The sequence below is a fragment of the Lampetra fluviatilis genome, chromosome 5 (genome assembly GCF_964198595.1).
Source record: "Lampetra fluviatilis chromosome 5, kcLamFluv1.1, whole genome shotgun sequence".
Classification (NCBI taxonomy): Eukaryota; Metazoa; Chordata; class Hyperoartia; order Petromyzontiformes; family Petromyzontidae; genus Lampetra; species Lampetra fluviatilis.
Window position 1 is genome coordinate 15,736,603 of NC_136279.1, and position 26,358 is coordinate 15,762,960.

A 26,358-nucleotide genomic window follows, 5' to 3' on the forward strand; every position below is an offset into this window, starting at 1 on the left:
TCGGGTGTGAATGCGTGTCAGAGGATCATTACATCTCCTGCCGCGTCTCTCGCGGAAGACTACACCATTGATCGCATTCACCAGCGGTGTTAACGTCCACGCAGCCGTGACGAGGAGGTGGTGGGGGCAGGCTCCGTGTCGTCTGTGTGCGTACCAGTCGAGGAGGGGTGCTGCCCGTGTACTTGTGTTGCATCAGATGGTCCCGTTGCCAGTGTCAGGATACGCAGAGTGTGCGTGCGTGCGCATGCTACAGGGACGCTTAGTTGGGATGGCGACTGCAGTGCTGCTAATAATCGTAACTTTGATCGGCGCTACTACTCACACCCCTTCACCTGGGACCGGTCCACCTGGGAAGTGTCCTCGGGGTGAGGATCTCGGTGGTGCTGGGAGTGAGAGTCTGGGAGGATTTGGAGGTGAGAGTCCGGGAGAAGGTGGAATCGAAGACCTGGGAATGCCGTCTCGAGAGGAGGCTCTTCACGCCACGGTGCAGGCGCTGGAACGAGCTGCTCGTTTCCTGGAGGCGTCGCGGGAGCTCCTGAACTTTGACGGCGTCATCGGATTCCGCATGATGCACGGTGGGTACTCGCATTGTAGGCCAGGGCAGGGCCACTTGTAAAGGAAATGATTACGCTGACCACAAGGGCTCTTGTCACGTATTCATGCACGCTTACGATGTTGTGATACACAGGCTAGAGGGCAAGAGTTATACAGTAAAACCTTGGATTGCGAGCATAATTCGTTCCGGAAACGTGTTTGTAATCCAAAGCACTCGTATATCAGATGTGATCACGTGACGCTCGGCAGACAAAGTGTATACGTACTACTCGTATTGCAAGACCTCGCTCGTTTATCAAATTAATATTTATTCTAAAAATTAGTCGTCTTGCAAAACACTCGCAGACCAAATTACTCGTAAAGGTGCTCGCGCATGGCACTTCAAATGGGGCCTCCCCTTCGTCTTTGTGCGTGCGCAGCTCAGTTGGCGGACGGTCTGCAGCTGGAGGCGGCGCTGTGTGGGGAGCGTGGTGGAGCGCTGCGTGTGACCCCCATGGTGGAGCGCGTGCGGGAGCTTGCACTGCGTGTGCACGAACTCAGTTCAGACGCCCTGCAACACGCCTGCCTCTCCCTGCCCCATTACTGCTGGAGTAAGCAAACAGCAGCACCGGGCCGTGTGGCGCGGTACTCCGCACCTAACTCTCCACCTTCAACACGCCCCCCACAATCGCTGCCAACAACGCCAGCACAATCGCCAGCACACCCACCGCAATCGCTAACAACAGCACCATGATCACAAACAACACCACCGCTTCCTGCGGTACAAGCCCCCAGAACAGCCAGGCTCCGTGACGCCGTCTACAACACCACTGTCACCACCATCTCCGTTATCGGAAATATGCAGCACACTGTCATTTTATCAAGAAGATGACTCTTTTTTCCCTGTGTGCGTGTGTGTATGCGACATCTCCAGGGATGGCCCCGTTGGCTATCTCAACTTTGTGGTCAAACACAGAGCCAGGTTCCCGCTGCTCGCAGATGCCCCTTCCAAACAGCCGGCGGCACGCAGCTCGCATGAAGGCGGAGGAGACCGCGGAGAATCCACTTGAGAGCTCCATGGAGTCTCTCTTCCCTCTGCCGAGCTCGGCGTGCATCCGTGACGAAAACTCAAGCGACAGCTGCCTCAGCAGCCTGCTGGGCACCGGGTACTGAAACAAAACTAAACTATTTTTTTTATTTTACCTGGCAAAGCTCACTGAGCCATATAGATCTTTTACAGAGGTGACCTGGCCACAAATGATAGCCCAATGAAGTGGCTTATCATCACGTGGAAATGATTAGCAGTCACATACTCTAAGTGCATGCTTTTCTAAATGTGGAGGGAAAACCGGAGGATGTGGATAAAAATCCACGCTTCTATAGAGAGAACTTGCAAACTCTATACAGGCGTCAGGGTTGGGGTTGAACCCACGACCTCTTGTATACCAGGCAAGGTAGTTAACATCTCGCCACCAAGATGATGATAGCTATCAGAACATTTGGTATTCGCGCCATTTCCCATAGCACACGTCTATTCGATGGGCATGTAAAATATCCACCACACCCCCACCTGCAATTCAGGGAATTGTCACGAATACGGATCGCAATTCAAATCAAGAATCTATATTTTCTCGTCTCGTATAGACATCAAATAATAATAGAGTTAGCCAAATATCCCAATGTGAGACCTTCCCAAGAAAGCCTGGTTGATAAAAGTGCTTGAGTACTTACTGATATCCATAATTTCACTAATTTTCGTGCAAATGAAATCCTGATTTTGGTTACATGACATCATTTTGATTTGAAGCTTTCGTGACTGCAGGATTCCATACTCTTTGGTTCTCTCGGTAAAGTCACGTAGATATAAAAATAAAAAATAAAAACATGTAAATAACCTCTTGTTGTAACAGCTCTCTCGCTGGTTCAGTATTTCCACTGCTGGATTATTTTTTCCACCTGAGGACGACCGCTTGTGTTGCGATCGAAACGTCGTGACATAATTTTAGCAATGAAAAGACCAGAATTGCCCAGTTCTGCTGGTTGCCAGTTTATAGACCATGTTTTTTTTTGTGTATCTGTCTGTTTAGGCTTGTTTGCCTCTTAATTTTAACGTTCAGGGTTTTTACTCCAATTCTGTTGTAAAGCGCTGTGAGGCCTTGTGTTAACGTCTCTACATAAAACTGAGTTTTCGCTTACTACCAACATTTTCAATCAAGGCACGTTTGGGTCAAGACTTTTGACTGTGCCGCCGATATCACCTGCTCGCCTCTCATCCCCTCCTAACTTGCGAGCCTCCCCCGCTTTGCGCAGCCTCCCCTGCTCCCCTGGCTAGCGAGCCCGGCACTATGCAGTGGAGGGTAACGATTGTTGGTGTGCGTGTAGGCCCGGCGTGGCAGTGTGCTCTGTGCCGACGCCGTGTGCCCGCTGGGCGCGTGCTGGTGGGTGCACAGGCTACGCACTTTCCCATCAGCTGCTCTACCTGTTCGTGGCAACACAGGTAAGCACCTAACACTCGCCACAAAGACAGAGATCCCCCCGTGTAGCCTCAACAGGGTTTTGGGGCAAGTGCTGTTAGCGAGCAAGGCCGGCTCGGTACACCGAGGCAGTAAGTGGTCAGCACCACACCCGACCGCCATTGTCTCCCCAGTGGCAATGTTTACTAGACACCGCACCAGGTACTCATTTGAGGCTGAGTCGACCGAAGGGAGGCCCAGGGCCGGTTCAGATAATTAATCAGCACTGGTGTTGGCCATTTGTGGGAATCATACTTAGGTCGCTGGGTTCATAGCGCAGCGCGCACGAATCGCTCCACTGCTGCTCCCCACTTGCCAAACAGACACGCACACAAGATTGCCTTTGCTCATCTCAGTCGGGTTCATTGAGAGATCGTCTATTTTACAAGGGAGATCTGGGGATCAACAAAACTATCAAACCAAGAATTACAACCTTTTGTCACTCCACTGCTGGATGAAGGCCTCTCCATGCCATGTCGGTACTGTATGTTGGTGCATATTGCCTGCTATGATGTACGTGTTTAGGGTGCATATATTCGGCAGCACTGGTTTGTCGCAGGCAAACGTTGGACCAATTTCAACATTCAGTGTTTCACCAGCAGTGAGGTTTGCTTGAAGAAATGCTGGTGAACTTCCAGATGTTCATAGGTGTCGTTCATAGTTCGACACAGAACTATCATATACACATACACAAGATAATCCATTGGCATTATTGTGGAGAACACGAGTAACAAAAAAAACTGAGCAGATGTGTGCCTTGTTAATCTTGTCAAGGAGCATAAACCATCACGCGGACCCTGGTCATCCTCGCGGAGTCTTTTGGCTTGCCATCGAACAAAGGTGGTCACTGGATCACACGCTTTCGGATGCGCTTCTGTGGCCGTCTGGAACGCTCTTCCGATATTAGGAAGCTACTGGAGCTATGCACTTTTAAATCATCTAGATTGAAAATTCATGTCTCTAGAACTGCTATTTGTATTTCGTTTTTTGTCGTTCCCCGCACACCTCCGATTAGCGTGGTTGGCCATGTACGTTGTTAAAGAAGTTCAAAGTGCAGGACAAACAGATTGACAAGATGCCTCCGTCACGCGCGTGTCTTCCATGTTATAGGTTTTTTGGGTTCGATCTCATACATATTAATGTGTCGTTAAACCCGCTACCACCCGACAATTGTTAATGTTGTGGATTAGCTCTCGAACACACCGGTGTGCTCGATTCGTAACGAATTGTTCTGTTTACGTGACAAGCCTCACTAATTGGCTGCGTCGGGTGGGTGGCGGATTTAACGACAAAGTCATTTATTTACGCGATCTGACCCAAAAAACACCGATAATATGGATGATATTGGCCGCGAAAGCCTAAATGTTAAACTGACGCGCGCGTTCCTCAGATCGGCTGCCCCTGGTCTCGGGGCCCGGACGTATGGGCGCAGCAGGGGGCGCTGTGCGCGCGGATGATGAGGCACAACGGCGCCCTGGCCGCACTGGGACTCCCACAGCCGCAGGAGGACCTCTTCGTGGAGAACAGTATGGGAGCGAGACACTTTGGGCCCCGATGTCGATGGGGCCCATTCGCTAATACCAACGATCATCACATTTGTTATGGGCCGCTAGAGTGTGGAGGTGTGGACTCCGCAGTGGATGGCTTCCCACAGGCAGACTTTGCAGCAGTGGGCATTGGGGATTGTGCAGGGCTGGTCCAGATGTCTTGTGACTGCCAATGAATTGACCCCTACCATTGTTTTTCCTTTGCTTGTTAATTCCTGATAATAGGGGCTGGGTGGGGGGTGGGAGGGGTGGGGCTGGGTGGGGAGGGGCTGGTCACCCCGTGGTGCCCTTATAAAACTCAACGTTTAACCTACTCACGCCGGCTTGTGCCTGCCCTCACAGTCGGGCATATTTGCGGAATACACCACGCCACCGTTGACCCTGGCCATTGACCGAGCAACCCAACGTTCCTACCAGCTCCCTCCGCAGGAATGTGTTCATTTTTTTTATCAGCGCGAGTGCAATCATCTGTGGTGGTGAGGCGAGAGAGTCCTCGTGCGTGCAGTGGCTGCTTACCCGAATTGTATTCTCACGGCAAACCGGTTGATGAATATTTGAACCGGGTTTGGGCCTCCCCGAGGTCGACTCCGCCTTAAATTTACTTTAACATCAGCACTCGGGAGACAAAAGCGGCCGGGCGTGGGTTGGACACCCACCCCATCATGTGCCTTGGCCTCCTTGCCTGCCTTCATAAGTGCTCGCTAACAGCACCTGGCTCAACAGTCTGTGAAAGGCTGCATGTGGAATATTTGTCTTTGTCGCGCAGTGCTGTTGTGCTCCATGGCGGGGAGGCGCATGGGGCTGCAGGCTGCGTGGCTCAGGAGAGTCGTGCACATGCAGCACCCACACAGCGGCTGCTTCAAGACTCCGGCAGCACGAGGCGGTGAGAGACTCTACCACACACCCAGCCACTCGCACCTTTGAAGGCCACCACAGCATGAGGGCGGGGGGGGGGTTGAGAGTGACTGGCACCACACCCTTCGGCCTTTGTCTCCCCAGTGGTGATGTTGACACTTTGCACTCATTACGCCTGTTGATCCAGGGAAGCTTTTCAAGTGGTTCTTACCAAGTGTTTGCAGCATTTACATTTAAGGCCGAGTCAACCCAGGGGAGACCAGTTCAGCGATTCGTCACTGATGTTTGCTCTGAGCAGGAAGCTACGTGTTCGTAGCACAGTGCACTAATCACCACCGCTCGCCATACACTGGCAGTTCCCCACATGCACGCGATCACTGCCACAGTTGATATGCACACTCCTAGGATTTTAATTTACAACCTTCCAACTGAAAGCCATGAGCTCTAATGACTGTGCCACTTGGCCAAATTATGTGGCAAATTGCTAAGTACAGCGGTAAAGGCAAAGGTCCCCTCCCCCTTGCCTTAACAGATTGTTGGGGCAAGTGCTGTTAGCAAGCATGTATGGAAGCCGGCATGACACACGAGGTGTTTGCCAGCAAAGCACGCACCTTTGTCTTCCTAGTGGCCATGTTTACACATGGCACCAGGTACTCGTTTGGAGGCTGAGTCGACTTAGGGTAGATCCAGGACCGGTTCAAGTAATCACTGGTGTTGGCCATTAGCGGGAATTGAACTCGGATCAGCGTGTTCATAGCTCAAAGCACTAACCACTACACTATTGCTCCCCACAATACACACAATGGGTTATTAACCCCCCCTCCCCAACAAATACGTCATGGGAAGGTCTTCATACAGCAGTAGATTGGCAAACGCTGATGATGATGATATTTACTCCGTCGTTATTATTCGTAGCTGGCATCACTAATATCGTTTTGTGAGGAAGTTCACTTGTTGCGTGCATGACGGGGACAGTGGCACGGGAGCGAAACTTTATATCTTCACCTGCGATGATGCTCCAAGAGCAATCGTCCACCTCTCGACACGCGCACGCATCCCAAACCGATGGGTGTTCCGACCGTAAGATAATGCTCAATCATTGCAATCATCCCTCATGTCAGCATCGTCAGAAACCTGCCAATACCTAGAGTAGCTACAAATACAGACACAGATCCCCCGTGTAGCCGTAACAGACCGTTGGGGCAAGTGCAGTTAGCGAGCACCTATGAAGGCTGGCACGGCACACGAGGGGTGAGTGGCCAGCACCACGCCCAGCCGCCTTTGTCTCCCCAGTGGTGATGTTTACACATAGCAACAGGTACTCGTTAGAGGCTGAGTCGACGTAGGGGAGGCCCAGGACCGGTTCAGATAATCGTCACTGGTATTGACCATGAGCAGGAATCGAATTCGGGTTGCCAGGTTCGTATCTACTGCATCACGTCACAACACACACACAGCATTTTAGGAAAATGCAAACCAAAACACAAATGGCTGTTATAGGCCGCATGCTGCCGGCTATCCTACAAGAGTTGTAACCTTCGGAATTGAGAACAAAATTTTCGAAAGAATCACTGCCATGCGCTCTGTCACGGTGTTCTTGTGATGATGCTGCATTCATGTAGTAACATGCAAGCGATGTTGAGTGGTATAATGACACACTGGACCGTAAATTTAAAGTCTTCTTGCCCCATCCAGACCGCTTTAAACTCACATAGGACAGCCAGGGATGCACAACCTCGGTTCGTGTCTGCAAGATAACCATTTGTTCACTGGGTTGTCGTCTCCTTTAATCCCGGTTCACCACACACGGCGTGATGTCCTGCACCGTCTCGACAGGTTCCCACAGGGAGCCAGTGGGACTCGAGCGGCTTCACAAGAGGAGAGAGAAGCGGATCGATGGTGAGTTTAATCCAGCAGCACTAGTCTCTTCATTTATGCGCGAGCCTCAAAATCATTCCTGAGTGAATATTATTACCTGTGGGAGTACCCACAGAAACCTCGTGTGTGTGGATAACACAAAACAAATGTGCGTCAAAACGAGACGTAAACATAAATCAATGGAGTTTTTTTTTACGTAAAAGTCTCGCTTTGTTTAATCACTTCACCAACTCTGCCACTTGTCACGTCCATTGTGAGACCACAGAGCAACCGCACAGGACCCAGCTTCACCACACTCACCCGGCTGAGACGGAATGAGGGGCGCTGTGGTGATTGAATGAAATTCGTGAAGGGAAATAAAAAGTGGCGATGTGTGTGTGTACGGTTTCATCGGTGCTCGCTAACAGCACTTGCCCCAACAGTCTGTTACAGGCTACACGGGGGATCTTTGTATTTTGCATACGGTTAGCACGCTGTGCTACGAATGCGGTGACACGGGTTCGATCCCCGCCCCCGCGGTCAACACGAGTGACGATTATCTGAACCGGTGCTGGGCCTCCCCGAGGTCGACTCGGCTTGTAGTAAACATCGCCACTGGGGAGGCAAATGCAGCTGGGCGTGGTGCTGGCCACCCACCCCCTCGTGTGCCGTGCTGGCTTTCATAGGTGCTCGCTCACAGCCCTTACCCCCAACAAGTCTGTGGTTTTCACACCTGATGATGATTGCTTGTGTTGCAATCGAAACGTCTTGATAATTTTATTGGTTTATTTTTATCATTTTATTATTTCTCTTCTACGTGACTTTACCAAAGGAACCAAGAAGATGAATACACAGGGGATCCTTGTCTTTTTGCCTGTGTGCGTGTGTGTGACCGTGCGGTGGAGGTGGCTGCTCAAGCCACAAGACTGGGGTCGCCGTGGGTCTCCTGGGTTGCTTTGTGCGCGAGTTGCTGCCCCTCGTCTCCTGCGCCGCGGAGCCAATTCCGCCACGGAGTGGGCGTCGTGGATGGACGGATTCCCTCCTCGCCCTACCCAGCGATTCGGCTCCCAGTCGCAGGCAGGTTGTGGAGTAAACGCCAACAGGGCTCGTCGGAGACGACCGCTCGGAGTGAGAGTTTTCTCTAGTACAGTATATCCTTGGATTGCGAGTAACTTGGTCTGCGAGTGTTTTGCAAGACGAGCAATTTTTTAAAATAAGTATTAATTTGATAAACGAGTGAGGTCTCGCAATACGAGTAGTACGTATACGCTTTGTGATCACAACTGATATACGAGTGCTTTGATATACGAGTGCTTTGGATTACAAACACGTTTCCGGAACGAATTATGCTCGCAATCCAAGGTTTTACTGTAGTTTTAAGAACAGCGCCAAATAAATGTTGATTGCGATGGAGGTTTCAGTCGGGGAGAGACGCTGTCTCAGAAGTATTTCAGAATCACAAGATTCATTCAGACTGGAGGAGGAATCTGCCGATGAGCTACGGGGCTCTATTTCACAGATGTCCAGCAGGGGCGGGTCAGAATGTTACAACAGCAAACAACACAAAAACACGATAGGAGGTGCAAACGTATCAGAAAGGTAAACAAATCACGAAGCAAAATGAGCTTATTAGCTTCTATTTGTTGGCGAGTTGTCACAGGGTTTCCAGTTCCCGCGACCCACGTAACACACGAAGCAATCTACACCGGCTTGTCACGTGGAACACGTATGCACGCACACACGGAACACGTGCACACGAACGGAACACGTGCACACGCACACGAATGGAACACGTGCACACACGCACCTCCGTTTAGCACGGTTGGCTACGTACGGTGCAAAAGAAGTTCAACATAAACGCACATTGAGATCTTAATTTGAATTGGCTATTAACGCAAGACAGAGCGTCCATCGCTTTGCGCATCACACAGGAGCCTGCTGGAACGAGCTAATTCGTATTAGAATGGGGAGTAAATTGGTAAACGGAGAAAGAGGTTGCGTGGTGGTTCGCGAGGACTGGAGTTTGTGAAACCCGATCTTTGAGTGGACATCTGGTGAGTAAAACAAATATTGTTGTATACATCTGGTTATTAAAACAAATTCGCTGTAATAAACGATTCACAATAACAACACATGAATGCTCCACAAGAGCTTCAAGCCACAAAGTTGCACAACAATGATGCAACATTAAAACAAGTTCGCTGCTTAGTTGAAGCTGCCTCGTGTTTGAGAATTGTTTTTTTTTCTGGGTTTGCTTCACCTTAGTTTGTTAAGACTCCGTACACGACGCTTCTCCACTTTCCCCGGGGCAGGAATTGACAATTACTGCGATGTGCTTCTGTGAGCGTGATGTGTGGGCATTTGCGACTGTGAATCGATTCGTTCGTCATTAAACGCCCTACAAACGCTTGGTGTGGAAGTGCTTTCTTGTCGGTCTGATGTGAACAGCTCATTGAGACCCGAGTCTGGAGAACCAGTGTCATACAGCTTATCCGTTTTGCTCTGTCACAGCCAATGCATGAAACACTCTGAATGCATTTACTCAATGTAATAAATAGAGACCGATATGTACAGAACATATCCAAATGTTTTATTAACACAATGTTAATATTTTAAAAAAATCATTGACACAAAGGTAGTGTGACTTTTGATTACAAATATTCAGGTTTAACATTGAACGCTTGAAACGTAAACCTCAAATAGTACCCAGTTACAAAGTGTACGGATTATCTCCCTGGGATATTATTGTGCTGGTCAGAAAGGCACCATCAAATGAGATGACATTAAAACATTTTAGGAATCATCCTTAACACTTTCTCCACAGATTTTCTCAGTGTACCAGACATCATTGGTTTACTGATATCACAATGCACATTTCAATACACAAAAACATACACTTTACCACAAGTCCAAACCGCAAAGGCAATTTAGAAGGATGCGTTGCAACGGCAGAGCGTGCAACTCACACAAGTTTGTGAGTTTAGGTCCTGGTTGGGGCACGACTCAAGCAATGAACCTTTCATGTGGTGAGACTGGCCAGACAGGAATACAGCATTTCCACCACCGGCTCAGAACTGCAAAAAGCAAAGTGCACTGTGCAACACTCAACTGACAAGAGAGACATCTTTTACTGAAAGTGAATTTAAATAAAATACTGGAGAAAGAAAATATCAGTTCAAATAGACATAAATACGTCCTCGAATTAAACAAATCGCCATCCATTGACGTGCTGATGGATTTCCACGGCCCGCGTCCCACATATACCGACAGAACCAAGGCTTCGGGCAAAGAAGCCCCCATTTCAGCAAGTTCCCACAAACAACAGAGCCATGTCATGTAGCAGAACGACGTCACAGCTACAGCTGCAACCATGATCAGTAGTGCATCTTCATGCCAAGCGGAGCGAGTGTTCATCATCTCTCGCCTGCTATCTACTCATATATACCAGCTGTCTTGAATACAGTAATGTAGTCAGTTGCTGTTAAGCACAACAACACCAGCCCAGTTTTAATATCGGGTAGAAACCTGGGATTCACACCCGGAATCTCAGCTGGACTGCATCACCGCTGACATGAACACAGAATTGTTCCCATAAGCCATCCAGCTGCCTCAGAGGAATGATCTATTTTATGGCATCCAGTTATACCACGTATTTAACTTTACACAGCAGCCACACAGCATCTGGTCACTTTTACGAAAAACACAACGGTCTAAAGTCTTTCAACATTTCTTTCCATACATTATTTGTGAATAAACTTACCAACGACGACTATTTCATGTGAACTTCGGATAGGTGATGGGTTAACCCCAAAGAATTACAGTGAGCTTTTGTGCCTCACGAAGATTTATCAACTGTAAAAGCTTAATGTGTTACGTAATCTGTATCAAAAATTCCTCCAGTAAGTCACGGACAGGACTTGGACCCCATTTGGTTCACAGCATTTGCCAATCGGTCCAAGACAAGATATGCACCGTGCACTTTGAACAAATAAATTTACATCCATGAATCTACGCGCTCAACAAAAAGGCTCTTACGACAAAAAAACGTTGTATCTTGTTTAAAATTGCTAGGAATCGCTATCAACTGGTCGCGAGCTATTACGTTGTAAACAAACTTCAGTGCTTTCAGAAAGGCAACGTGAAATATACCAAGTGCTGAATTATTAAAATCACAGGTAGAGTGACTCCATGTTTTATACCTGCCACAGAGTAACTACACGGGATCCTTGGGGAAATAGATGCTCTGAAAGGGGCTCTTATGATCACCGGTGGCCTACATGCATGGAACAGTCTTGTTTATGTGTAGCCGGTACATGATTACTGAAAACACTGAAAGCTATGAGTCAGATTTACATCTTAACAAAGCAGCTTTGGAGATTTCCTCCATTATTGGCAAGACATTGACACATTTTCACCAAAAATCTGATGCAAAGCAACATTTGTTCACACGTGAACTGTATAGTATAACTGAAGTGTGCCAATGGTATAGCAGAGGCGGGGACTGTCGTATTTGTACGCTGGAAACTCCCCTGTAGAAACTCTTAAGCTCCTAATGCTTATCCTGACCGACTCCACCTTTCACTGCCTCCTAAAGTCACCTTGGTTCCTTACAGGGTCTGTTGACTCCGGTTAAATGAATGTATGTTTAACTTCTTTCGCACCGTACGTAGCCAACCATGTTCATCGGAGGTGTGAAATATGAGTGCACCTGCACGCGAGTGTGGATGCTAACGCACACAACTACCATTGTGCACAAAGTAGCGGTGACATCACCACGGCGGTTGTGCCAGGCTAGGTGCTGTGGCACACACTACTTTTGAGGAAAGGGATGTTGGACCACACAGAGATTTGTCAAATTCGCTGGGCTACGAAGTGGCCACGAGATGGCAGTACAGCAAATGGGTTTATGAACCCAATGCTGTGGATTATTTGAGGGTTACACCCTTACAAGCATGTGTTTTATCCAGATACTCTATTCTGTCAAATGCAAAACATTCATTAAAGTGGAATAGCCAATTATGCTAAGGCAGGAGAAGTCTTAAGACTCAGCAAGGCAATCTGGATAAATACATGGCATTAAGTCTTGGGCTGTACTCTTACATTACCATTCTGTACACATTCCCACTTCTCTCCGTTCTGAGGAGACGATGGTGGCTTTACACAGCCGTGCCAGCCGCTAATCTCAAGCACAGCACAACATTCTATCTTGGCTGTCTCCCCAATGAGTTGTACTTGATAGAACAGACATTCGTGTTAAATACTGCACAGTGTTCGTGCAAAAAAACACTTCTATTCATCAACTTAACATCCTGAAGGTTAGGTGACATGTACAAAACGTATGGGAAATAATAAAGTCTACAAGTAATTGTGATTTAATTTAATTATTTCTATTTTTTATTTTTATTCTTAATTTTAAATTACATTTTTTCACCTACGTGACTTTACCGAAAGAAGCAAATAATAAAGTCGACAAATAGTTATTTTAAATCAGTCCGCTGCTGGAGGACGGGCTATCTCGTGTCATGAGGATTGTGGGGGGACATTGGCATACTTTACACAGCTGGTCAGTGTGGGTTGAAGGTGGGTAGCATAGATGTGTTTTTGCCCAGGAGTACAGTACAATAATACAATTTGCTGCACTCCCCTCCGCTGCCCAACACACAGCCCCACAGCGGCCTGTAGCAATTCATAATAAAGTTTTTTTTGGGTTATATCGCGTAAATGTGTCGATAACCCGCCACCACCTGACAGCCAATGAATAAGGTTTATCACGTAAACAAAACGTGCCATTTAGTCTCTACTTCAGCGCACCAGTGTGTTGGAGTGTAAATCCACGATATATTCACAATTTGAGTACGAAGTTTCGCTGGGAATTACATCCAGCATCATTGGGCGATTTTGCCAGAATTGGTAAAAAGTCATATTGGTCACGAAAGCCTACGTGTCAAGCCTATAGCAACTTATTATCCATTGTGGTCTCCCATCCAAGCTTGCGCCAGTCTCGAACTGGCTTAGCTTTTAAAAATTGCCAATTTGGTCACAGGCATTGTAAACTGTAAATACAGTACAGTACGTACAAAATTAGGAAAACTACATTTGGCCGGGTCTTATAACAATCTAATATAAAAAGGCAGTAAAAAAACAAAATAACTTTGACAACGACTGTTAATCAGGACATAAAATCCAACTCTTGGCCTAAGTGGAATGTAAATGTTTGCATTGTGTTGAAATAAATTAACACAAAATGGCAGCTTACAGCTAGGGCTCAGGATAAAGTAATTATGAACATGTTGACAAAAAATATAAATAATTAGCATTTGGGTTTTTGCACAACATGGATCTCAACCCGCTCTCTCTCGCGTTTTCGGGTCACACATCAGAGTGCTGTTCAGCACAACTTAAAACCTAGTAGAGGCAGACCTCGCTTAGCGCTCAAGATGCATTCCTGGAGAAGTGAGCGCTAATCGAATCGGCGCTAAAAGGGGTCATTATACCATTCTATATGTGGGGATGCGTTCCCGATAGCGTTATTTATTTCGTATGAGCAATATATGAGGGCTTCATTGGGGTATCGATAATAGCACGAACAATAATACAGAGGGCGAACATTATTTCATAAACAAATATAAAAATGTATTTTTACATAAGTATTTTTTACTGTACTCACGAGTGCATTCTACTGGACTCCTCCTACAAGGCAGCGGCGGTGGGAGATGAGGTTGGAGGAGCTGTTGTGGTCCCAATGTGGGTCACTCTCAGAGAAGAGCTCCCAGGACCTCTATGATCTTCGCGATGGCCTCAGTCTAAATTTCAGTGGTAAGGTTTATTTTCGATGGAGCCTGGGACTCGTGAGTTCTCACCTAGCTAAACAAATACTGTACTGTAATAACATCGGATAAAAACATGTAAAAAAAACAGATAAAAGTTTTATCGTGACTATGAATCACAATCACGGGGGTTGGGTCTGGTTGGCTAGGCAGGTACGTTTCCTTAGCCAGCGCTTGCGAGTTCTCACTCGTAATCGCTTTTAGATTTTCTTAAATTTTTAGGAAACATTATCTCCAGGTTCAAAGAGCGCTACAACGAATCATCGTTCTACGGCGTAGCATTAAGCGAGGTCTACCTGTAGTCCTCACCCTGAATTAAAAATAGGCTCAGATTGTAAAACGCTGCCATTCCCTGCTGCTATACAATTCTAGAGCGGCTGTTGCTGCCATTACGCTGGCTGCTACTGCTATTGGGCAAATGTGGGTACCCTACAAACTTTGTGATTCGCTTGTTCACCTGCTCGGTGAATGGCTCCACTGGCCCATCTGTGTCCACTTCAGGCTGCACAGACTCTACGGCTGCCACCGTCACACTGGGGTGGAGGCACCTATAGTAAACACAGCGTACCGCGATTCCACAGGCATAGCAGATGAACACCACGGGGACAAAACACAAGACCACCAGCTTTTGAGTGTCCTCGCCAAGGAAAACACAATACACCACGATCATGATGATGATGTCGGCGAGTACAGCGGAGTGGTAGATGACGCTCCTCCACAACGTCCTGGCTTTCGACACATTGAACCAGGAAAAGATCTGTACACAGATAGACAAACATTAACATTAGTCAAGCAAACCATGGGGGCAAGTGCTGTTCACGAGCGCCTCCGAAGGCTAGTGCAGCATACAATAAATGGTTAAGGTAAATGTTGAACTATCATTGCCGAGAAAAAAAATATTCATAACAAAGCGGGAAATTGAAAGTGTAAAGACCTTTCATCAGCTGTATTCAACTGCATGACAAAAAATGCATTGAAACACATTTGAGATATTAATAACATGTAAAAAATATAAATAATATTCCTTTACTCAGGTAAAACCTCAATGATTCTTTAAACAGTTTTTTTCAGGAGGGACCTATATTGGGATGTTTTTCCCCAATTAAAAAAATGAGCATTTGGCACTTGAGATGAACCAGGAGTATCTGGAGAAAACTCAAAACTCTGAAAAAGTTAAATTCACCTCACAGTCCAAACCCTACAACAACTGGTATTCTCAATATTCAAACCAGACTCAAATCCTGCTTCGCTTCTAAGATCCAACAGGATCGGGCGATTCGGTCGTTGGATTACATTGCAAAAATAATGGTGAGGAAAGTTGGTGCAGGTGCACGTTTGTGATGTATGCATGTTGAACTTTTTTCGCACCATACTTAACCCACCGTGCTAATTGGAGGTGCGGGGGAAGGACAACGAAACACAAAAATGAGTTCTCAAGAAATTAGTTTTAAATTTAGAGTTAAAAGTGCATGGCTCCAGTGGCTTCCTAATATAAGAAGAGTGTTCCAGACGGCTGCAGAATCGCATCTGAAAACGCGCAATGCAGAGGCTGTTTTTGTTTTTAAGATTAGCCAAAAGCCGCTGCTAGAATAACCGGAGTTCGCACAATGGTTTATGCTCCTTGACGAGATCAGCAAGGTACTGTGGTTCATTTATGGCCAAGCCCTTTGGGTGTAACGAGTGTGACCACATAAATAACACGTACCCATATGACGGCCACGACGCTGTTGTATACGAACTCCTTCTTCTTCGAAGTGGTGAAATCAGTGTGCTGCAGGCGGGCCCACACCAGCATGGCGAACCACCACAGCGCCACGTGCACGGCCACCATGGGGCCCACGGCCGCCACGTAGAAACCCAGCGTGACGACGCGCGGCACCACCAGCAGCAGGTTCCACAGGAGGTAGACGAACGAGGCCAGGTAGCCCTGCAGCTGGAGCTTGTGGTTCAGTGAGATGCGCAGCGCTTTGTGGTAGTCGAGCAGTATCCAGGAGATGGAGAAGAGGCAGACGGCTGCACTGAGGCCTGCACACGTCACGCACATGTGCAAACGTACGCACGCATGTGCATTCATATTTGCACAAATGTGCACAAGCATGGTAGTAGACATATATATCAAAGATCCCCCATATAGCCTTAACAGACTGTAGGGGCAAGTGCTGTTAGCGAGCACCTATGAAGGCCGTAACGGTACACGAGGGGGTGGGTGGCCAGCACCACGCCCGACCGCCTTTATCTCCCTAGTGGCAATGTTTACACACCGCACCAGGTACTCATTTGAGGCTGAGTCGACCTAGGGGAGGCCCGGGACCCGTTCAGATAATCGTCACAGGTGTTGGCCGTGAGCAGGAATCGAACCCGTGTCGCCGGGTTCATAGCGCAGCGTGCTAACCGCTACACTATCGCTCCACATAAATATACACATACGTGCACATACATGCAGACACAAGGTGCTACTCACGAGGAATCTTCCTGCCACCCTAAACAACCAGATTTGTTTTTGTTAATTTCATGCAAAAGCAAGATGGATCACTGCATCGCAAGAAGGGCCACAATTTGGTGAGCCCTTTGTCATCAGCCAAACATTGAATGGCTGATGATGTTTAAACAATTCACGCAGCAACAACACGAGAGAATCCAACCATTAGTGAAAGGGGAGATCTGTTCACTTTTTGGGTTTCGTCTTTCTTCATGGATAAAAGTGTTCAAATGGATGCCCGCGTGCAGCACAAGCGTGGCGAACGCACCCTCCATCAGGTTGACCCGCTCCGCCTGCACCATGCGTCCGATGAGCAGCACGAGCTGCGGAGCGTTCTCTATAAACGTCTTGAATAGGCGCAGCATGGTGATGTCTGTCGAGCGGTACACTGCCTCAGCCGCCAACCCCTCGCCGCCATCCTGTATCGCTTTCCAGCCCTTGCGGAGGGCGCACACAAATCTGACAAATAAATTGCGACATTGCCAATGGGGAATATTCACGAGGCATGTGTCACGAGTCAACTCCCGCCTCATAGCGATTCAACCAATGGGATCGTAACCCGACACACAGCGGAGAGCTATAGCATTGTCAATTATTGCACAAAAATGTTTAAGTGACTGTATGGGCAGTGGCGCATTTTCACAAATTTAAAACATATCACCAGGTTCATCTTGAACACAAATGCATATATCTATCAAAATCTCACTTTCGGCTATGATTAAGGGTAATTGCTTAACGCAGCCTATTATTTATGTTATAAGACAATTTTTATTATGAACGTGGTAAGGATTCTGTGGAGACTAAATTATTTATTGTGAAAGTGATCATTGACTTGTAAGTCTTACGTAGCTGTTTTATTTGAATCAAAGTTAGTTTTGCATTTGAGAATTTTACTTGACGGGTGTCCACACAGCTTGTTGCAAGACCCTCATGTAATCCACAAGGAATGATTTTCATTTATCCAGAAAACCCTCACCAAGTGGAACCCTTTTTTTTCCGAGAGCGCCTTAGGTTTTGCCAATTCCAGCTGTAGAAAACTTGTTTAGAGGTCATTTCAATTTACTATTTACATTCTGGCCAAACGTGAACGTCTTGTAAGAGGTCAAAGTACCCACACATTACCCCATCACACATGACCTGTTCAGACGGTGGTGTTACCCATATTTACACTGCTGGATAGACAGTCAATGTGACACTTCTTTTTGGTTCTTTCGGTAAAGTCACGTAGAAGAGAAATAATAAAATAATAAAAATAAAACATTATAAAATATAATATTATATTATTGTTTTATTTTTATTATTTTATTATAAAAAATAAAATATAATAAAATATTATATCATATTATTGTGGTTTATTTTTATTATTTTATTATTTCTCTTCTACGTGACTTTACCGAAAGAACCAAGAAGATAAATCCCTGCAGTCACAAAAGCTTTAAATCGAAATGTGACACCTGTAAATGAGGCCAAGCTGCAGGCAGTGCAGCACTTTGACCACCAATGAAGGTCGCGGAAATTCCAAGTTTTGATTCGTGCGTCGCTCTTCCCAGTCATCGTAGAGCCACGCCAGGCTGAAGAACTGCACCACGATGTCGGCCGTCAGCCTGCAGGCCAGCAGCAGGGAGGCCGACACAACATGGCTGGCGAGGTACAGCTTCGTGATGGTGTTGATGTCGGTGCCGAGGTCAAGCAGCGTAGAAATGAGCCCCACGCTTGCCCAGAAGAGGTCAAAGTAACCAAAGTGGAACCGGCGCAGGCCCCCTGGGCTGCTGGCGTTCGTCATCTCAGGAACAAAGCCTGTGCGACACACGCACGTGTATGGTTTAATAAGAGACGCGACTGGAAAGTGAAGAACATACATATCTGCGTAGGTTTACACGGTCATGGGTGAAAACGTCAGCTCAATTCAGTCTTCCACTACTATTTCTATTTTACCAGGTAAGGCCCATTGAGCTATGTAGCTCTTTTTCAGAAGTGACCTGGCCACAAATGATAGCTCAACGAAGTGGCTTATCATGTGGACATTTATAGCAACCAAACACACGTTGGTTCTAAATGTGGAGGGAAAAACTGGAGGACCCCAGAAAAATAAAATCCACGTGACCACGGGCAGAATATTCAAATTCCAAATGCACACCAGGTGTCAGGGTCGGGATCGAACCTGGGATCTCTGCCCCAGGCGAGAGAGAAAACATCACGTCACCGAGCGAAGGCATCGGACACCATACCGAACAACACGTGGAACAACCAGAACACGTCTAAGAAGAACATAGCACAAACATGTGACTCAGTCCTTTACAGAACAATGTTTTTCAAATACAAATGTATCTTATGTCCAGCCTACGGCCACATGAACAAGAACGCGCCCGATCTCGTCAGATGCTAGAAACCAAGCAGACTTTGTGCCTGAACGTAAGAATACCTGGTAATACCAGGTGTATGTACAATACTGTAGTCGTGTGTGGCAGTGTACAACACATGTGTGTTGTACATTGCCTTGCGAGTACAGCATATACCATAGCGTTGCACAACAGTAGCCTGTATTGTGGACAGTATACAGGATGGCCCAAAAGTCAGGACACACAAGGTTATTTTATTTATTTTAACACTAACATTAAATATGTGTAAATGTTAACGATTAAAGTGAACATTGTAGAAATTATCATTAATATATATTCTTCCTGTGGGTCAACCTTAAATTCGTCTTTTACAAAACTCGACCAGGAACCCTGAAACAATTGAGACAAAACGCAACTGATGAACGTAATCAAAGGTACTACATTAATTTCAAAATATATTCAACGCACGCATTACTGTGAATGTAAGTCATTTTGAAGATTTGTTAAAATATATAAAATAATATGTTAAATAACCCTGTGATGAGTTAAAATAAATATAACCGTGTGACCTGACTTTTGGCCCACCCTGTATCCTGTCGTGTGTACACACAACAGTATTGTTGTGTGTATTGTTGTGTGTGTGTGTACACAGTACTATTGTGTACATACACATTACTTATTGTGTATACTGCACTATGTTGCTGTAGCTTGATGCAGTGCGAGGTACAACAGCATATACAGGACAGTATTATCTTATTAGTTTTAATTCACTTTATTTTAATTGTCATTATTTTATAGTTTTTTTTCTATCTACGTGACTTTACCGAAAGACCCAAAAAACAGGAAATATACATACAGGTGACTATATGTGTACAGGACAGTATATATATACACACACGACAGTGTATGTGTACAGGACGGTATATACATCCACATGACTATATTTATATACAGTATACAGTATATACACACATGACTATATTTATATACAGTATACAGTATATACATACACATGACTATATTTATATACAGCATATAGCCTACACACACACATGACTATATTTATATACAGTATATACATACACACACATGACAATGTATATGTACAGGACAGTATACACACACATCATTATATTTATATACAGTATATACACATACACGAATGACAGTGTGTGTGTACAGGACAGTTTACACATCACCCACACGAAAGAAGAAAATAAGCCGGGACGTGGTAATGCAATGCCTGTGGTTCTCTCTGTAACATCTCCTCCCACATCATCTACAACATCTACAACATCAACATCTCAAACATGAACATCTCCAACATCTCCAACATCAACATCATCAACAACTCCAACATCTCAAACATGAACATCTCAAACATGAACATTTCCAACATCTACAACATCAACATCTCCATAATCAATATTTCCAACATCTCCAACATCAACAACATCTACATCATCAACATCTACAACATCAACATCTCAAACATGAACATCTCCAACATCAACATCTGCAGCAGCAACAACAGCGACATCGTTCCACGGATGAATGCGTGGAGTCTGCAGAGCAAAGTTGCTCAACATTGGTACGGTATTTATTAATGTTATTTAGTCTGTTCGTGTACACCCCACGCAGAGAGGGGGGTGTCGATAGCGAAGCAGGCGAGCCGAGGGCGTCTTGAGAAAAAGAGTTTGACACGAAATTGACGAGAAGCGAGAAGACGTCAGAAGGAACTTACGACAAGCCGCTCCGTCATGGCGGTCGGGAAGCCCGTGTGACGTCATCCCCCATAGCCCCTCCCCATACCCCCCATAGCCCCCACCCCGTCCCCCCCATAGCCCCCACCCCGTCCCCCCATACCTCCCCCGTCCCCCCCTTACCCCCCCCCGTCCCCCCATACCCCTCCCCCCGAACCAATTTATTCCGAATTGGTCGATAAAAAATTGGTGCTTGTTATTTTGGTTTGCCGACCCCTTGGGGGGCCGTCCATAAATGACGTTACGCACCTAGGGGGGGGGGGGTCAGACATGTGACGATGTGTGACGAGGGGGGGGGGGCTTGAGAAATGTGACGTCACATCAAAATGCGCAACTTTAAATATAAACACGTTCTACTTAATTAAATAGACTTTTTAATAAATGTTTTCTCCTAAAACATCAGAGTGCAGCGCCACATTAAATACGCACTACAATGACAATAGTTTAAAGCGATTTGAAGCATAATTCTAGATTTGAAGCTTTCGTGACTGCAAGGAATCATCTTCTTAGGTGTGACGGTCCCACCTGATGACGGAGACTTGTGTTGCCTCCGAAACGTCGTGATTTTTGTTTTTATTTTATTTTACTTTCTACGTGACTTTACCGAAAAAACCTAAGAAGACGATTTGAAGCATGTTTTATTTGGGGGGGGGGGGGCAGAGCTTTGTGACGTCATATTTGAGGGGGGTCTGACTTTTTGTGTGACTAGGGGGGGGGGGGTTCAAAAATCGTCTCAAATCGCGTGACGTCATTTATGGACGGCCCCTTGGCTATGTGATCGGACGTGGGACAACATTGCGAAACTCGGCGGACAGCCGCCTCGTGCAGTTTCGCTGTTCCCCTTTGTCGGAACGCATCTAACCGCACATGGCGAGGGAAACCTGTTGTTTCATTGCGTGCGGAGGGAAGTTATTTTCCCACTGCAATTTGCGGATTTCAACGTTGTGGACTTGGTTGCGTCGCAAGTTAACAACTACAGCCGTGTACAACACACATTAAAACAAAGGCATCTGACGCAAATGTTAACCCTCAACAAACGCTAGCACTGGACAAAAGCGGGCTGTGCATGAATGGTGGATGTAGTATCAGTGACGTCACTTGGGTTGGTGTCACCCAGTGGGATAGCTCATGGTGTCACCCCTCATGGACCTCCGCCCGTACCAGACCGTACAAAATCATTAGTAATGTTTTTGGTACTAATGTTACTCGTACATCATAATTCCCGTAATATCACTGAATGTAATGGCAATAGTAGTCACATAAACAAATATCAAATTTAAATTACACCTTTAAATTATACATATTTCCTTTAATTACTTCATTCTCAAAAGTTATTGAAATAGGTTCACAAATACTAATTAGCACAACATTGTAGCTAAAACACAAGACAATTTGACAAAACCAGCGACTATAAAAACACGAGCAGCAACGAAAACAGCGCGTGCTCGCAGCGCGTGGCAGACGAAACCACGTGACTCGAAGCGTCACTGCAGTTGGGTAACAATGACAGCTCTGATCTGAGAGCATTAGGTGGTTCAAAAAGTAAATTAGCATAGATTATAAGCCTTGTAGGTATATTGAAACAGTAAATGTAAGCTGGGCTTACGAAAAAAAATGTTGATATAACTACGGGGATTTTTTAAAATAAAAAACAAATTTCTGCAGAAACACTGCACAAAAATTGTCATAGACAGTCATTTTGGTGTCACCCCCTCTGATGGTGTCACCCGGTGCGTTCCACACCCCCCGCACCCCCCTAGTGGCGCCACTGCCTGTGATGTTTGAATGCATCTATCACTAAATATTGTTACTCTGACAGCCCAAGGTACAGCACAATGTGGGCACGTTGTGACGCCTTCCCATTTCGCATGCAAATGATAAACATGCATTGCACATTCGATATTTTAGTCTTAAGCAATGGCTGTGGTTTAATAACACTATGTAACACGATTTTTGTTCCTGGGTAGTAAGTGTTCTTTTCTAATTGCGTATGCCTCAAAAGTATAGAAAATGGCTATTACCCACAAACTTTGCTTTTGTGACCAGGACTTTATGTGAAGGAAAAACACAAATGCACACGTTCTCACAGAAAATAGGTGGGGAATAAGCCATTTTCTGTACTTTTGAGGCATAAGCAATTTGGAAAACAACACTTGCTACCCAAAAACCAAAAAAATTTTGTAACAGTGGAATAAATGGTAACGGCAGGCGGCCGTTTAGGAATCTGCTAGAGTAAACTCGGCTCTCCTTAAGGCTTGAGATCTGGTCTTACCTGGTTAATATATCATTCCATTTGACTTTAGCATTGCTTCCTTAAGTAATGCAGGTGTCAGATTTACATCACTTTCTCATCCTTATTGTAAATGTAAAGTATTCGTGTATTTTACATAGCGACTCCCTTGTACACTTTTTACCTAAACATAAATACTTTTGACAAAAGCCAAAACACTGCTGTGAAATACTGAACATTTCATGTGCTCATTACATGTCCACATTTGCACTTTTTATTATAATTTCTTAGAAGTCAATATTTGTGTAAAACATGCTACCATCCAGCAATAACCATTATTAAATGTATCATATATGCTAGGGCTAATGGCGTGCTAATTTTTTGTTAATCCTGTTTTAAATCTATGATAAAAAAAAACGTAACACACCAATTTTCAAGCATATAGGTTTAATATTCAAAACAATAAAGTTAAATTTACAAAACATACATTCATTCATAAGGTATCTTATGGTGAGACCATACCGCAAGTTACACACAACACTCTTACTTGCTGTTCCAGAAACAATGTGGACTGTTAATAAAATGTTCTCCAGCGTTACATTTCAAGGATCACAAGTATGCCACCTGTGTCAGCCATTATCATCTCCCAAAAATTCGTTGGGGAATAATCGCAGAAATACTTTACAAAACAATGCTATCGTTCTCTATATGTACACAAGTGCTGTTTAAACTGCTCTTTATACAATTATGAAGGTCTGGTAAAAAAATAATAATTAAGGAGGAATATCCATTTCTTATTTAATAAGCAAAGACATACGTGCAGTTTACACAAAGCCGATTGTGACACGAGATAAATTGTCTGCAATGGACGTTTCAGAGCCCCCTATAAGGGGACTTTCCCACCGCAAACAAACGGGCGACTGTTACCACTGGGGTAGACACATGCACTGCTGCACCATCATCCACAACCACGAGCTCCTGTGGAGCTCTGTGCTGCCACCAACCCAGTCAGGGGGTGCAGCACTTCAGCCGCTCTTGGCCCCTGTGTTTATTACAAATGTAGTGAAGGGAAACTATGTACATTTCACAGCTTACAATTTATATATATATAAAACTCCCTGCAATAGCACAGAAAGCATTCCTGGTGAACTCCACCCTAAACTCGTTCTCAGCACAAGAAATCAAGTACGCACATGCTCTCCCTTATATGCATTAAACACTGTGTTACAAAACTACTGTCATTTGAGACTGACTGCATACTACCGGGTTTAGCATGTTTCTATTTTGAAGGGCTACATCGAGATAAAGCACAGATGTCAACGTGGACATACATTGGTCACATCCCAGTGGTCTTATACAGTGACGTACCCAAGCGCAAAACCTCTGAATTGTGTTCTTCATGTTCCATCTTTGTTCTTTTATTACAAAAAATTATTGTAAACAAAAACACACGTCGTATATGTTAATGGAGCAGCAGGTGCATGCTTGTCGTCGGTGAGCATGACAATCTTTTTTGTTTTATTTACAAGTCCTGGATACAGCACCTACGTTTTAACATTGGCCTTGTATAGTGTCATGAACGTACAACAATTTACAGGCGTCTTCACCGATGGCTTGACCTTTGTACAGCATACCTGGCAGTGTGGATTACCCCAGGCTCTGAGGGTATTTGATTATTACAAAAATTGTAAGTCTTGGAGTGAAGTGATGTAGACAAATTGGGGAGTAGTGGCAAGAAGAGCATATTCCAGCTTCTGTTGAATTATCCAGAATTCTTGATTGCATCACAATCCTTCTATTAAAATTTCTGCTAAACTGATCACGTTCAGTTTCAGTCTTCTCAGATCAACAGTTTTCTTGGCGTGATCAAGTCTCGGTTTTTCTTAGGTGTTCAAATAACGATTCTTTGCAAGAGCTTGTATTCTTGTCTTAACAGTTCAGGGAATTTTGCATATACAGTATAAACATGCTCGAGGCCCCTCACAGCCGGCGGACTTGCAGCGGCATGCTAGTTTGCACGTACTGGACACCTTGCCTCACAGCGGTTCCCATCACCACCGGGATGGCCTGTGGGGAAAGTAAAGAAAGAGATAAATGTGCACGTGTTCGCGGTGCATAGTCTGGTATACCGAGCGCAAGCAGCCGAACCCCACTGGTGACCTCTGCGATGGGGCAAAGCCAAGCCAGTGAATCTTGAGGCTGCTTACTGGGCACAGCAATACACGCCTGTGACCCTAGTGTTTCTAGGTGAAGGTTGGTGGGGCCTGTGCATATTTGTTAAAAACCCAACCTCAGCAGGCTAGGCAATGCCCAAGAATCAAAATAAAGTCATTTTGCAAAAGCGTCTCTGCAGATATTTTCACGGTACCTCTTTTAATGCACGAGTTGCTCCATATGCGAAACAGTCTTTAAAAAAGAAATTGGGCCAAGCATCTCAATGCAGGATCCTCCCATGTAACAGTTCCAAGACTCAGGGAGGGGTTTCTGGATAAATTACTTTATTCTCATTATGATTACCACTTACAATTGTGGGCTGTGTTGTCTGGATGAACGTTGTCTGTGGTTGCACAGGAATCAACTTTATGGGCTGGTTTGTGGATACGCTGGTCACTATCTGCAAACAAATGAGACCGTGTGGAATTAATCACGCACAGCAGAAAAGATGTTGATGCATAGAAGCAACTGGTTCACATTGGGGAGAAGTTTTGGGAAAGACACCACACGCCACAAAAGAGTTAGGTTGGAAGACACTAATCTCTACGATGCCATTGTTAGTGCGCACTGTCATTCATAATACCTGGGCAGTCGGGCTTGTTGGAATGAATTTAACCTGTGAGAAAATGCCAGAAAATGTATTGACTCACCACCATTGCAAAGGTAATATAATAAATTGCATTAATGTATGTATGTAAACATTCCTTCACACCGTACTTGGCCAACCGTGCTAATCGGAGGTGCGGGTTAAGTAGAAACTAAACACAGTTTTATGCCTCTTCATGTGCATTGAACATGAATAGGCATATACAATAAAACCACATCACTCCAATATGGATCACTCACAGGGCCATGCCAGTCTGCATAATCAGTACAGGGTCTAACTAGGGATGTGAGCAATCCTTGGAGCTTTAATGTGTTTGGGTAGGAAATGACAATGTATGGCGACATGCCATTTATATGAGGGGGTAATGCTAAATCCCCTCAAATGTCTGCAACCTACTTTCTGTACTACCTGCTAAATGCTACCTTTCTGATACAATATTTTTCACATCACTGGATATTCTTTGACATTCATATTCCCGCAGGCCTCAAAATGTTCTTACTGGTTATAACTCAATCTACAATTTCACCTACATGCGATTTAATCAGCATGATTCGCAAACAATGAATTATTACGTGCACATTTTGGAAGTGCAT

General features: G+C 45.4%; 3 protein-coding genes across 14 annotated transcripts in view; 1 reads left to right on the forward strand and 2 right to left on the reverse strand.

Moving 5' to 3' along the window:
- On the forward strand, positions 1-9,713 carry C5H16orf89 (chromosome 5 C16orf89 homolog). Its single transcript, XM_078856937.1, is given in 10 exon segments — positions 1-575; positions 975-1,145; positions 1,469-1,700; positions 2,917-3,031; positions 4,438-4,573; positions 5,361-5,477; positions 7,286-7,348; positions 8,212-8,318; positions 8,321-8,378; positions 8,381-9,713. Coding segments are annotated over 10 exon segments (1,635 nt in total). The 5' UTR covers positions 1-10; the 3' UTR covers positions 8,452-9,713.
- Positions 9,714-9,887: 174 nt separating this feature from the next.
- Positions 9,888-20,724, reverse strand: LOC144932655 (XK-related protein 8-like). The gene is made up of 5 exons (XM_078856938.1): positions 20,696-20,724; positions 18,067-18,409; positions 16,881-17,071; positions 15,839-16,158; positions 9,888-14,890 (listed from the first exon to the last, which is right to left on the reverse strand). The coding sequence occupies exons 2-5, from the start codon at positions 18,393-18,395 to the stop codon at positions 14,492-14,494; spliced, it is 1,239 nt and encodes a 412-aa protein (XP_078713064.1). The 5' UTR covers positions 18,396-18,409; positions 20,696-20,724; the 3' UTR covers positions 9,888-14,491.
- A 2,650-nt stretch (positions 20,725-23,374) lies between these two features.
- ZMYND8 (zinc finger MYND-type containing 8) overlaps positions 23,375-26,358 on the reverse strand; it is a 64,069-nt gene continuing 61,085 nt past the window's right edge. For 10 of the 12 annotated variants that reach the window (XM_078856946.1, XM_078856949.1, XM_078856951.1 and 7 more), the window contains 3 exons: positions 25,742-25,774; positions 25,469-25,558; positions 23,375-25,011 (listed from right to left, as the gene is read on the reverse strand). In XM_078856946.1, the coding sequence (XP_078713072.1) occupies positions 24,925-25,011; positions 25,469-25,558; positions 25,742-25,774 (210 nt within the window). In that variant the 3' untranslated portion in view covers positions 23,375-24,924. The remainder of the gene's footprint in view (positions 25,012-25,468; positions 25,559-25,741; positions 25,775-26,358) is intronic. The other 2 variants (XM_078856943.1, XM_078856948.1) reach the window with 2 other exon arrangements.

What these genes read in the sequence shown, in the direction of transcription:
- LOC144932655 (XM_078856938.1), bottom strand. Translation starts at nt 18,395, where the DNA reads ATGACGAACGCCAGCAGCCCAGGGGGCCTGCGCCGGTTCCACTTTGGT. An exon ending in CAGCTTGGCCTCATTTACAG is followed by an intron (nt 17,072 to 18,066) that starts GTGTCACATTTC and finishes TTTATTTGTCAG; the next exon opens with ATTTGTGTGCGCCCTCCGCA. An exon ending in GCGGGTCAACCTGATGGAGG is followed by an intron (nt 16,159 to 16,880) that starts GTGCGTTCGCCA and finishes TGACGTGTGCAG; the next exon opens with GCCTCAGTGCAGCCGTCTGC.